Source organism: Octopus bimaculoides, chromosome 13 (genome assembly GCF_046866305.1).
Source record: "Octopus bimaculoides isolate indiv1 chromosome 13, ASM4686630v1, whole genome shotgun sequence".
NCBI classification, from domain to species: domain Eukaryota; kingdom Metazoa; phylum Mollusca; class Cephalopoda; order Octopoda; family Octopodidae; genus Octopus; species Octopus bimaculoides.
In genome coordinates, this window is record NC_142940.1 from 62,295,746 (window position 1) to 62,308,212 (window position 12,467).

General features: G+C 36.9%; 1 protein-coding gene across 1 annotated transcript in view; it reads right to left on the reverse strand.

Moving 5' to 3' along the window:
• Positions 1-1,418: 1,418 nt before the first annotated feature.
• Positions 1,419-12,467, reverse strand: part of LOC106880855 (organic cation transporter protein) — a 16,208-nt gene continuing 5,159 nt past the window's right edge. The window contains exons 3-9 of the mRNA XM_089361931.1: positions 11,514-11,617; positions 9,152-9,306; positions 7,156-7,327; positions 5,944-6,219; positions 4,635-4,849; positions 4,248-4,356; positions 1,419-3,390 (exon numbers count right to left, since the gene is read on the reverse strand). Coding sequence (XP_089218057.1) covers positions 3,183-3,390; positions 4,248-4,356; positions 4,635-4,849; positions 5,944-6,219; positions 7,156-7,327; positions 9,152-9,306; positions 11,514-11,617 — 1,239 coding nt within the window. The 3' untranslated portion in view covers positions 1,419-3,182. The remainder of the gene's footprint in view (positions 3,391-4,247; positions 4,357-4,634; positions 4,850-5,943; positions 6,220-7,155; positions 7,328-9,151; positions 9,307-11,513; positions 11,618-12,467) is intronic.

The following is a 12,467-nucleotide window of genomic DNA, read 5'->3' on the forward strand; positions in this document are numbered from 1 at the left end:
GTATATATATACATACATACATACATATATGTATGTACGTATGTGTACAAATGTACATACATAAATGTATATATACACATATATAAAATGTACACACATACACGTGTATATATATGTATATATATATATATATATATATGTACTTGTGTGTGTGTGTGTGTGTGTGCTCGCGTGTATTAGAATATATAAATTTCCGTTAAAGCTTTTAGATTGTGGTAACCTTATCTCAAATTATGTAAATTATCCGCAATATTTATTGAGTAATTTTTAAATAAGTCTTTTTTCAGTAAATAACTATCATTATACGAATAGAAATTATAAATCTACCTAATATGTATGATATGTGGCAAATTGATTGTGGTGGTGGGAGGAGACATGAAAACGAGGAAAAGATCAACGTAGATCGCAATCTGACTCAAAACTCTAATGTTGAAAAAGATTCATCTTTATAATAGATCCTTTGGCCCAAAGTTGGAACTAGAGACAATTTGGATTCACTAACATCCGGAAGCGCAAGCTAAGAAAGCATTAATTAATCTCTCCATATATCAAACTAACTACTCAATGTTGAATGTAACAAAGAAACAGACATGCACAAGAAAAATGTTCAAGAAACAAAGAAAAACACAGGAAATTTCTAAAAGGTATTATAGTTGCTTTTAATAATTTCATTCTTTGTAATTTAGATGACCCAAATGAATGAAGGTGGAATTTGTCCTTTAAAATCAGAATTTAATTTCTGATATCCATGAAGAGTTTCTACAATTTCATTAGTGCCGTAATCATTTTAATTATTGTTTCGTATTTGCCATACCGGTTTCTCTCTTAGTTTTTGAATATTTCTTCCGATGGCGACGAACTAGCAAAATCGTTAGCACGCTGGCCTTTGGTCGGATCGAGGCTATAGTAGAAGACACTTTGCCCACGGTATCACGCATTGGAACTGAATCTGGAATCATGTCGTTGGAAAGTAAGCTTCTTATTACACACGTCTGTACCTGTATATATATATATATATATATATATATATATATATATATATATATATATATATATATATATAGGTGCAGAAACTATATATTTCGAAGGGAATTTGGCAGCGCCACCTCTAGCCGAACAATTATTCTGTGCTGATGAAGGGAAATAACCCAGAAATCGTGATACACAGATATTGTTTTGGGCTGAGTTGGGGTGCTAGATTCCCTTGTTCGAAAATATAAGGATACAGATCGTGTCGTATGGCCAGCTGGAGACAATGTCTCCTGGGGCTAAATTACAGCAACATTCGTCCTAAACCAGGACTGCCATGTTATGTTGGTAAACAATCTTTACTCAGTACTTATTTTTTCTTAAATCCGGTACTTATTCTATAGGAGACGTAAACAAAATCAACACCGGTTGTCAAGCAGTTGTAGGGATAAATACAAAGTCAAACACACGCACGCACATACATACTTTTATACACCCACACATACCCATTTATCTACCTATCTATCTGTCTATATTTATCCACACACACACACACACACACACACACACACACACATTGTACGATAGGATACAAATAGGACGATATTTATTTCGAACGCAGAATTGCTGTTAGAATAGCAGAGATACTGGGTAATTTACCTAGTATGTCTGGTGTTCTTACGGCAATTCTGCGTTCGAAAAAAATATCATTTTATTAGTGTCGTACAATGCACGTTTCGACGCTTATAAACCGCAAATGTTAGTTTGTGTGTGTGTATATATATATCCGGGATGACATTTACGACACTGTTACTAAACGCCTCATTTGATTTAAATGAGTCCAACGCAGGTAGCTGTTGCATATACATTCATCTGGTTAGTAGTCTATGCAACTTTATTCGTGGTTTGAAGCAAAGTAAGGCTTGTAAGTTTAGCTAGCTTTAAGTTTGTTGGAGGACTATAGTTTTTGAGAGCAAAGCATGCGAAAGAAACATTTTGAAACAAAATATGACTAAAAACTGTTATAACCTTTGTCCGTGTCAACAGCTGTAAAGTAACAATACTCACTTCTTCGATCTGATCCACTGTCGAGGTTTAAGATGATGGCTCACACTTAGTTGGGATATGTTCCCAACTAAGTGTGAGCCTCTGCTCTCCGTTAAGTTTTACATTATTATTGACGCAGAGATTTTGCGTACTCTTGCCTCTGATCGTGTACCTGGTTATGTGTACGCAGAACGGCATGGCTCTATTGAATTTACGCCACTCTATCGCCAAAATAATTCTGTAAGCTATGTTACCATCCTAAAAATCTCACGCTTCTTGTATTTTTTGCGTACATACTTCTAAAAACATCTGTAAAATGTTCATTCTCGATATCAAAACACGACGCCACATGCAAGACATTCTCTAAGATTTTAAACCTTCACAGAATCTTAAATCTTACTCTACAAGAATCTTTGTGAATGCAATAGTGATTTCTGTAGCCAAAAGGCGTGTGGTTCGCAATTTGTCAACTGCCGTGCGTAATATTACATTATGTCCAACGCCAAGAACACCTATGTGTCCAGGCGACCTACAAGAAATAGCAGCCATGTTTCCCTCTTGTTTTACTCTTCTATCTCAGCAAAAAGGACAAGAAAATATTGGATAATGTTCTTCAGGATTACCTACACTCAAATGAAGAAATGATTGCCGGTTGTTATATCTTCGGTTATACCCTCATCACCACCCTCACCATCACCCTCACTACCACCACCACCACCGACGACGACAACAACAATAACAACAACAACAACACTAGTAAACAATCACCTTCGTTACCATGTAACTAACGACTGACAGAGAGTCAAATATTTCGAAGATATACTCAACTATGAAGCACACAGGTAATTTATGACACTGAAAATATTTGAGAACATAAATCAAATCGAGTTCTTATATTCCACTGTCTTGGCGCCCGTTCCATTCGAAAGGATTCTGTTACAGAACTTAATCGCTTCCCAATGTTGCCAGTCAGCTCGTCGTATATTTATTCCTTTATTGAAAGTCTGAGATTTGTACATTTGTAATAATAAAAAATAAATGTAATGAATAATTAGCAAATATCTAAACTAAAGCAATATATTGACGTAAATGTGATATCAAATGTTTCGACATTTCACGTTTGTTTACATTAAACTTGAAAATGCCGCAAAAGATTTTCTACAAATCTACAAATTATCCATATCTTCAAGTGTTTGAAGTAAACAAGCATCCTTCGTTTCAGGAAGTAAAAGGACCAGCAAACCAGCAACAATTCCAAAGACTCCATAGATGCTTAGCGGTATCCAAGAACCGTATATAGCAAGCCCAAGCATCGGTGCTGAAATGATACCACCAACTCGAGCAAATGATGAAGCTGCTCCAATGCCACCGTTTCTGAAATATAAAAGAAAGTAAATACATTTTACTTGAATATAGAGATATGCATCTATATATCACACTGGTGAATAAATATGAGGATATATCCACAGCAATAAAGAGCTCAATTAATAACGAATCGTTGAAGTCCAACACAATTATAATGTCATAAATCTTGATGGAACGACGTTGTATGTATATGGTAATCAGCTAAAATTATTTTTGAGAGAAGCCATCTTAAAATATAAAACAGATGAGTACAAACTCTCTATATCGTCCAAATACATCTATTTCAATCACATAAAATATTGTTACTTCTACATATGCGTTATTAAAATATATGATCACACTTAACTGTGATTTAACTATTATCTTCCGGTGAAACAAAAATGGTGATATGGCGATCAGGAAATGTTTCCTGATTCAGATACCAACGCGACAGAAAAAAAACGATTGTAAGGTCGTGAGTTCAATTCCCGGCGAGGCGTTGTGTCCTTAAGCAAGACACTTTATTTCACGTTGCTCCAGTTCACTCAGCTGGCAAAAATGAGCAGTACCTGTATTTCAAAGGGCCGGCCTTGTCACACTCTGTGTCACGCTGAATATCCCCGAGAACTACGTTAAGGGTACATATGTCTGTGGAGTGCTCAGCCACTTGCACATTAATTTCACGAGCAGGCTGTTCCGTTGATCGTATCAGCTGGGACCTTCGTCGTCGTAACCGACGGAGTGCTCCTGCTCTGGGAGGTGCAATGGCCCAGTGGTTAGGACAGTGGGCTCACGGTAATAGGATCGCGGTTTCGATTCCCAAACCGGGCGTTGTGGGTGTCTGTTGAGAGAAAGTCCTTCTACAAACTATCAGATATTATACCTACCGTACTGCTGTTGGAAATATTTCTGCTGATGTCAGATAAACACCATCAAATGATGCCGTTGCGCCTAACTTCCCAAGGACAGCTAATATCAGTGGAAACCAAAAGTTTCCTGAAAAGAAAAATGTATAGTGTGAAAATAAGAACGCTTAATTTTTGTATTATAACTTTTGCATGTCACATTCCTCTGCAACGTAAACTGTTCAATAAACGGAGGAGGCGAATTAGCTTGAAGACTAGTAGAAACAATGTATATGCACTAAAACAGTAAACAATCAAACAGAGAATTATATAATGATATTAGCCAATGACATTCATTCGTATGTATGCTTAACATTTATTTATTTAACAATGACCAGTTACAAATATTTGATGTAACAAAATTCTTACCTTTTGGTACAAAGTTTGAGACAATACAGTTAATTCCACCAAATACCATGAAGAAACAAAGCGGCTTACGATGTCCAAACCATTTAAAGGTTATACATCCAAGAATATTAGCTGGAATTTCTACTGCTGACATCACCAAGAAGTTTATATAGCGATTGCCAGACATATCAACAGAATTTAGTGTCACGCCGAAGTAAATCATACTGTTGACCAACCTGTAAAAAGATAAAAGGAGTACGTTTAGAATATTGCTTACTAAACGCAACAGTAACATCCACCCCTAGGGGTCAGCCACACTTAAGTGGCAATATACTACACTTTATCGTGCAGTTACTGTTAATACTTCATTTAGAGAATTAACATTGCTTGTTTTCACCTTTTCAATATCAGTGAAGAATTTCACTGGAAAAGAAGATATAAATTTGCCAGGTTTTTGTCTCTCTCACCAAGGTCATCAGCTGTCGAACGCCGACGAAGGGAAATAACCCTGAAATCCGGATACGTTCGTGCTGCTGATCGAGGTGAGAGGGATAACTTCCCTTGGCAAACAGGACACAGTCGTGTGTCGATAAGCCAGCTGGAGGAGATGTCCTCCTGGGGCTAAAAGCAACAGTAACATCCACCCCTAGGGGTCAGCCACACTTAAGTGGCAATATACTACACTTTATCGTGCAGTTACTGTTAATACTTCATTTAGAGAATTAACATTGCTTATATATATATATATATATATATATATATATATATAGCTTGTCATCAAGGTATTGGTATGGTTGAAAATATGAAAAAGCAAGATTTTGGGAGAGGGGAAGTCGATTACATCGATCCCAGAGTTCAAACTCGTACTTGTTTTTTGGGTGAAGAAAGGATGGGAGGCCAAGTCGACTTCGGCGGAATTTGAACTCCGAACGTAAAGACCGAATGCATTCCGTAAGCATTTTGTCCGCCGCACTAACGACTCTACCAGCTCGTTACCTTACTTAGTATAGGATATATTGATTTCTAATTTCACATCGACCCCAGTGTTCAACTGGTACTTATTTTATTGATCCAAAAAGGATGTAAGATCGACTTTAGTGGATTTGAACTAAGAATGAAAAGACAGACGAAACGCCGCTAAGCATTTTGTTTTGTATGCTAACGATCCCGCCAACTCGTCGCATTAAGAATGAAAGGAAAATTCGAACTCGACGGAATTTGAACTCAGAACGTAAAGACGGATGAAACGCCGCTAAACTCGCCGCCTACTGAGCATAGAACATATTGATAAATATTTATTATTTAATCTTGAACATGATAAAAGATTTACCAGTTAAACCAAATATTCACAGAAATCATCGCTCTTCGAGGTTTCTTTAACAAATCAATTGCTGTGTACGTCTTATGTATTTTCTTACTTCCAAGATTTATATTTTCGACAACTTCGGTCTGCAATTTGGATTCCCTTTCTGTTTGAAGTTTCTGAATAAGTTTTACCGCAATCTCAGCACTTTTCTTATTTGTTCTAGCTATCTTCTCAAATGCCTTTTCAGCTTTTGTAAATCTCCCTTTATTAAGAAGCCATCTTGGAGATTCAGGAAGGTATCTGCCAAATAAGATCATTGATAGACAGTGAGATAACGTTGAAATGTTTTAGAAGTGAAAAATGAAATTATGCAATAATAAATTTGAACTGATAATAGTTTCATGCAATTTAGGCTCAAACAAAGTAATTTAATTAGTACAGAAATGTGGATCTATAACTTGGTAGCTTGTAGGTTTACTGTCTCTCTGTGCTGTAAAGGGATTCCTGGAAAAAAAATTACACCTTGCCTGGAATTAATTTTCCTATCTATGGGAAACTGGAAAAGATTCCTGGGGGACTGCTTCACATTTTGGGACATAAATAAGGAGGATCTTACACGATTCCTTAAATTAATAAAGAACACGTATGAATCGATCCGGTTCACATTGTAAATGAATGGAATTTTATTATTATTATTATTATTATTTTCTCATTAGCAGATCGGGAAAAGAAAGCCTAGCGGAATTTTGTCCGTTTTCCCGTTCTGAGTTCAAATTCAGTCGACTTTGCCTTTCGTTCTTCGGGGCCGATAAAATATGTACTATTTAAGCACTGAAGTGGACGTAATCGATATACCACCCCCCTCCACGAAACTTCTAGTCTTGTTCCAAACTTTGAAGTCCATATCTAGAATTTCTCTTCGTCCCGTTTCGAAAATATTGGAATAATTTTGACAAGATGAAAAGTGCTACACAATTGAAAACCAAAATTTGTTGCACGCTCTGCGATAAATATGCATAGAAAATAATAATGAGCAGTCAAAGTTCACTACAACATCTCTTTATATTATGATGTGATGCACGTATATACACTCATATACGTGTATGCATCTATCAATCTCCCTCTCTTATATATGTCATGTATGCATACATGTGTGTGTTTGCGATGAGGTGTTAGTATGAGGACAACTTTAATATCTGTTCAGATTTTCGTTACAGAATGCACAACTTTACTTACTTAAATGCTACAATGAAAATTAAAATATGTGGAATAATTGTAGCGTATAACAGATGTTGCCATTTAGGAAATACATATGCCACACCAGCGAGAATCATTGCTCCAAGACCATAGGTTCCATGCATGAGGTAATTCAAACGCGATCTGTAGTTTTGGGTGACACATTCTTGCACTGTAATATAGAAAAAGGCATCAAGCTAAAACGTCTTAATATAATATATTACAAATACAAATAGGGGCTTCAATTTTTGTCACAAGGCCAGCAATTTTAGGGGAAGGGGACGCGTTGATTGCATTAATCCCAATGTTCACCTGGTTTTTATTTTATCGACACCGAAAGGATGAAAGGCAAAGTCGGCCTCGGCGGAATTTGAACTCAGTTTTCAACCATCGGTTCAATCAAAGTTACACTTCACCAGAATTTGCAGCGTTTGATTACGCAAAAGATAATGAAATCTTTGCAATGAGATGTATCTATTGCATATCTTTTAGAGTAATTACTGTAATTCGTTACAATTACGAGTTACATTTATCTGCATTCTCAGTTCAAATCGTACCATATACTTACCAGTTTGTGCCACAATAAATATTGGACTATTTTTGCTCTATCGTTATATGCTGACCAAGCAATTTTTAATCGTCTTCCTCAGAATATCCATGTTATTGGTTGTTGAAGATTGTTCTGTACAATACTACTAATTATTCGCGAATCCAGCTACTATTGTCATTCTGTCAATTCTAACAGTATCTATATATTTGTCTATGAGTTCTATCTAGTTCGACCATGCAATCCACTAATTTGAGGTTGGGGTAATTGAGATGAAAAACGTTGTAATTGAGATAAAAAAAACGCCGACCATATAATCTACCTACTTACCGACCTCACAAATTCCCTACTTAGATACGCTCTAGTTTATGGGACCGGCTGTTTCATTTATGCAGTGGAACATTAGCAAATTGCTACAATAGTTGAAGAAGATTATACAGATTTTCACTGCTTTCCGTTTGGTTAACCACACACAATCCGAGCATGACTCTAAAATACGATTCCTGTAACTTAAAAACACTAACGACCAAAGCGTTTCCCTTTTTCTCTGCTGGTGAATTGATTTTTGTTTTATTTGTTCAACTGGTCTCTGTGAAAAAATTTGCTATGCTCCAGTTTCCACGAATTCCTACTCCTAATCGGACAAAATATCAGTTGAAGCAGGCGAATTTATTCATGTTTGTGCATTTTGAGTCGTTTTTGTTTTTGTAGTTTTCTTGTTCTGGGAAAAAAGCGCAAATGAGATACCTCCTGTTTCTAAAGTGGTGAAAGAAATCTCCCACTTTGGTATAAGTTTTGTTTCTTCTAGAAAAACTGCTATTACTTCTGTTGCGGTGTTGGTATTTTAAATCAACAAACAAGGCCGGATTTGGATACAAATATTATAGAAAAACAATCAACCATCGTTTGTAAACGAGCGTCTTCAAGTTGTATAATCCTCATGATAAACTCGTAATACTAAAGCAAGCAGCAGATGAATTCATCAGAGAAATGTATATGAAATAGAGATTAGTAACATACAACAGAATAACCTTCAACAGGTAAAAATTAAGAACGATATCCTGTTAGATACAGTCACAGAAATAATAAGAGAATTCAACCAAACACAGATATCTGGGAAGTGTACAATATACAAATTAAAGAAAATATTACATAATAAAGGACATATTTGATGCTCCTACAATATGAAATATTCGTGGGCTGAGTGTCATTGATCATAGATATATTTTATAATTAGGGCTGACCATAGGCTACAAAGCAATCAATTACACATTAAAAACAAGCGACCGCAACAAGATATAACAGACTATCATACAAGCACATTTCTACACACTAAAAAAAAAAATGATAGAGCATACACCACAGAAGCCCAAATTATGATGCAACAAAGACATGCATGTAAGTGTTAAAAATCAAAAGTTGGTATCTATAGAATTTTCAAATACTTACAGATGGTGAATAAAATTAGATACGTGCCAGCAACTCCGAAACCTTCAAGAATGTAGATAACGAAAAAGACTATAATATTTGGTGAGTATATTTTAATTAAACCGCACAATATGCTGAGTGCATTCGCGACACAGAACATCTTAAATCGGCCAAATCTGCCAAAAATAAAATTATAGTGACGAATTATTGTTTCAGGGTTTTTAAAAAAAAATTTATTATTTAAAATTCTGTTAGAAATCGAATTCCTTACATGCCACTTCATAAAACACCCAGTTTTCTCTCTCTGGCCTTCTCTCCATCTCTTTCACTCTCTCTCTCGCTCTCTTCTCTCTCTCGCTCTCTTCTCTCTCTCGCTCTCTTCTCTCTCTCGCTCTCTTCTCTCTCTCGCTCGCTTGTTCGATTGCTTTTCGTTGTCGCTCTCTCACTTTTATCTCTCATCACACACACACACACACACACACACATCTGTATATGTGTATATACGAGGGTTGTGCCGAAAACAATGCAAAAGTGGGTATAGAGATACAAGGAGGGTGGTGAGAGGAATTTCGGGTATTTTTAGTGAAATTTTCTACAAATAACTTAGATGTACAGGTTATGATTTGGCTGGAATTTAATGTGAAAGAAATTCAGCGAAATGGAGCAGATAGATATTTCACTCATTTCGACTTTGTTTTCTCATATATTTTGATGATTTAGACTTCAGTTATGTTGAAAAATTATGTCTTAACAGCATTTCTTTCGGATTTATCATCTGAGTTCAAATTCCGCCGAGGTCGACTTTACCTTTCATCTTTTAGGGACCAATAAATAAGTACCAGTGAAGCAACAGGTTCGTTGGCATTTTCTCATATTGACGGAATGTCAAAACCCAAGGTTAGCAGAGTTGAAAAGGGAAGTCATCCAGTTGACAACAGAAACTTGACAAGCGTCTCTTAAATATAACTAACTTCAAGCATAGATAGTCGGTGTTGTTCGTTGACTTAATGAGTGTGTGCGTGTGTGTGTTTTGTTTTCTTTTTGGCGATAGTTCAAAAATGGAAATTTTGACCTCAAAGACGCACCTCGTTCTGGCCATCCAGTTGAGTTCGATTAAGATCGATTAAACCAACTTTTGCACGAAAATTCTCGTCAAACGACAAGGAAACTGGCAGAGAAAATGGAATGCACCCATGCTGCTATAGAAAAGTATCTTTACTCGATGGGAAAGGTTCAGAAGTATGGAGCATGGGTTCCGCATGCTTTATGTGACTACAACAAAAATCAACGAGCCACAATCTCCGCTGGTTTGCTTGCTCGTCACCGCTCAACTCATGGACACAAGCAACGATTTCTTTACTGAATCATTACTGGCAACGAAAAATGGTGCCTGTACATCAATATGAAGCAGCGTAAAGAATGGCTTAGCCCCGGAAAACAAGCGACATCGCGCGTGAAACAAGATCTTCATCCGCGTAAAACGATGTTGTGCGCATGGTAGGTCTGGGAAGGGATTATCTATTACGAATTGCTTTAACGGAACCAAACGGTCAACGCAGAACTCTGTGTTCAACAGATGGAATGACTCAACACGGGAATCCAATTACATTGGCCCTAGTGCTGAACTTGTACTTATTTTATCGATCTGAAAAGGATGAAATATGAAGTGGTTCTCGGTGGAATTTGAGCTCAGGACGAAAGGACAGACGAAAGGACAGACGAAAGGACAGACGAAATGCCGCGAAGTATTTTGCACGGCTTGCTAACGATTTTTGCCTGTTCGCCACCTTAATAATTATTATAATGATATTAGCATTTTGAATTGATCATTATATTGTTAGTAAAATGTAAGATTTGAACTTCAAAATCAGTTATTTAGTTAAAGATATATTTACAGCTATTGGATGCCATACTGACCCACAATCTGACTTGCAATCTAGTTAAATGTTCACAAACCATACATCTATCATTGTTCAGACAATACACATAGTGCACCTGGTTGGCGTCTTGTCAGTGTATTTATTACTCGACGTCCGTCATATAATTATATTTATAAGGACTTTATACAGTTTCTGTCAACTTTTTAATTGTAAATTTGTTAGATATTTCATTATTACATTAAAAAGTTATCACTAGCGTGGCTAGAGTGTGTGCCGCCCGGGCTACATTTTCGTTTGCCGCCTCTGGATCCCACGAAAGACACATTGTCAACAGCTATAGCCTACGACAGGATGAAAAGTGCTGCCTCCTTAAAAATGCCGCCCGGGGCGGACCGCCCCTATTTCCATCAGCCCCTTGCTACGCTAGTGACTGTTATAGTGTTGTTGGAATTCCATTTTATTATAACCAGCGTTCTTAGAGAAAGTAAAGATTATATACTTACGAGTCTGAGAGTGTACCAAAAAGTATATTTCCAACAAGAAATCCTGCAAACATTGCTGACACCGCAATATTTTTCAACCATTCCCTTTCGCAAGCCAAATCAAACTGAAGAAAATCAAAACGACATTTTAAATAGCGCTAATTGTTAAAAGTGTGTGTGTGTGTGTGTGTGTGTGTGTGTGTGTGTGTGTGTGTGTGTGTGTATCTCTGTGAGTGTTTGTGTGCATGTGTGTGTGTGTGTTTGTGTGTGTATGTGTCTGTGTGTGTGTGTGCGATTATTAGTCACAGAAGCAGTTTTAATACTAAAAGTTAATACTTATCCACACTTATAAGCGGATGTCACAGCATACTGCGACCATTACCACGAGGGAAATTCTCATATTGGCTTTCGGTGTATATAAGCACTCTTGTTTATATCGATAGCGGGGAGATAAATCCTCCCCCAATACCACCGCTGAGACTAGCACATCACGTTATTTCAACCTCCTCTAGTATTATCAACGGTGGATGCCCAGACGCTGGAGGTAGCAGTGATACCTCTGCTAGCGATACGTATAGAATCTCAAATAGGCACTGGTGCTGCTAAAAGACCATTGGGCATATTAAAAATAATTCTAACGCAGCATCTACTATCAAATGAGGATAAATATTAATTTCTGGTATTAATATTGCTTCTGTCGCTCCTAATTATTTCACTGTTTTCTCCAGCGTCCAGGCATCTACGATTTACAACGCCAGGAAGGCAGAAATTACGTGATCTGGCAGTCACGGCGATGGCGATGTAAACGAGAGTGAGCCGAAAGCCAATATGAGAGTTTCTTTCATGGTAACTATCGCAGTATCCTGTGTTCTAATGCATTCACTTTTAAGCGGGGATACCTTGTATGTATGCATGTATGTATGCATGTATGTATGTATGCATGTATGTATGCATGTATGTATGTATGTATGTATG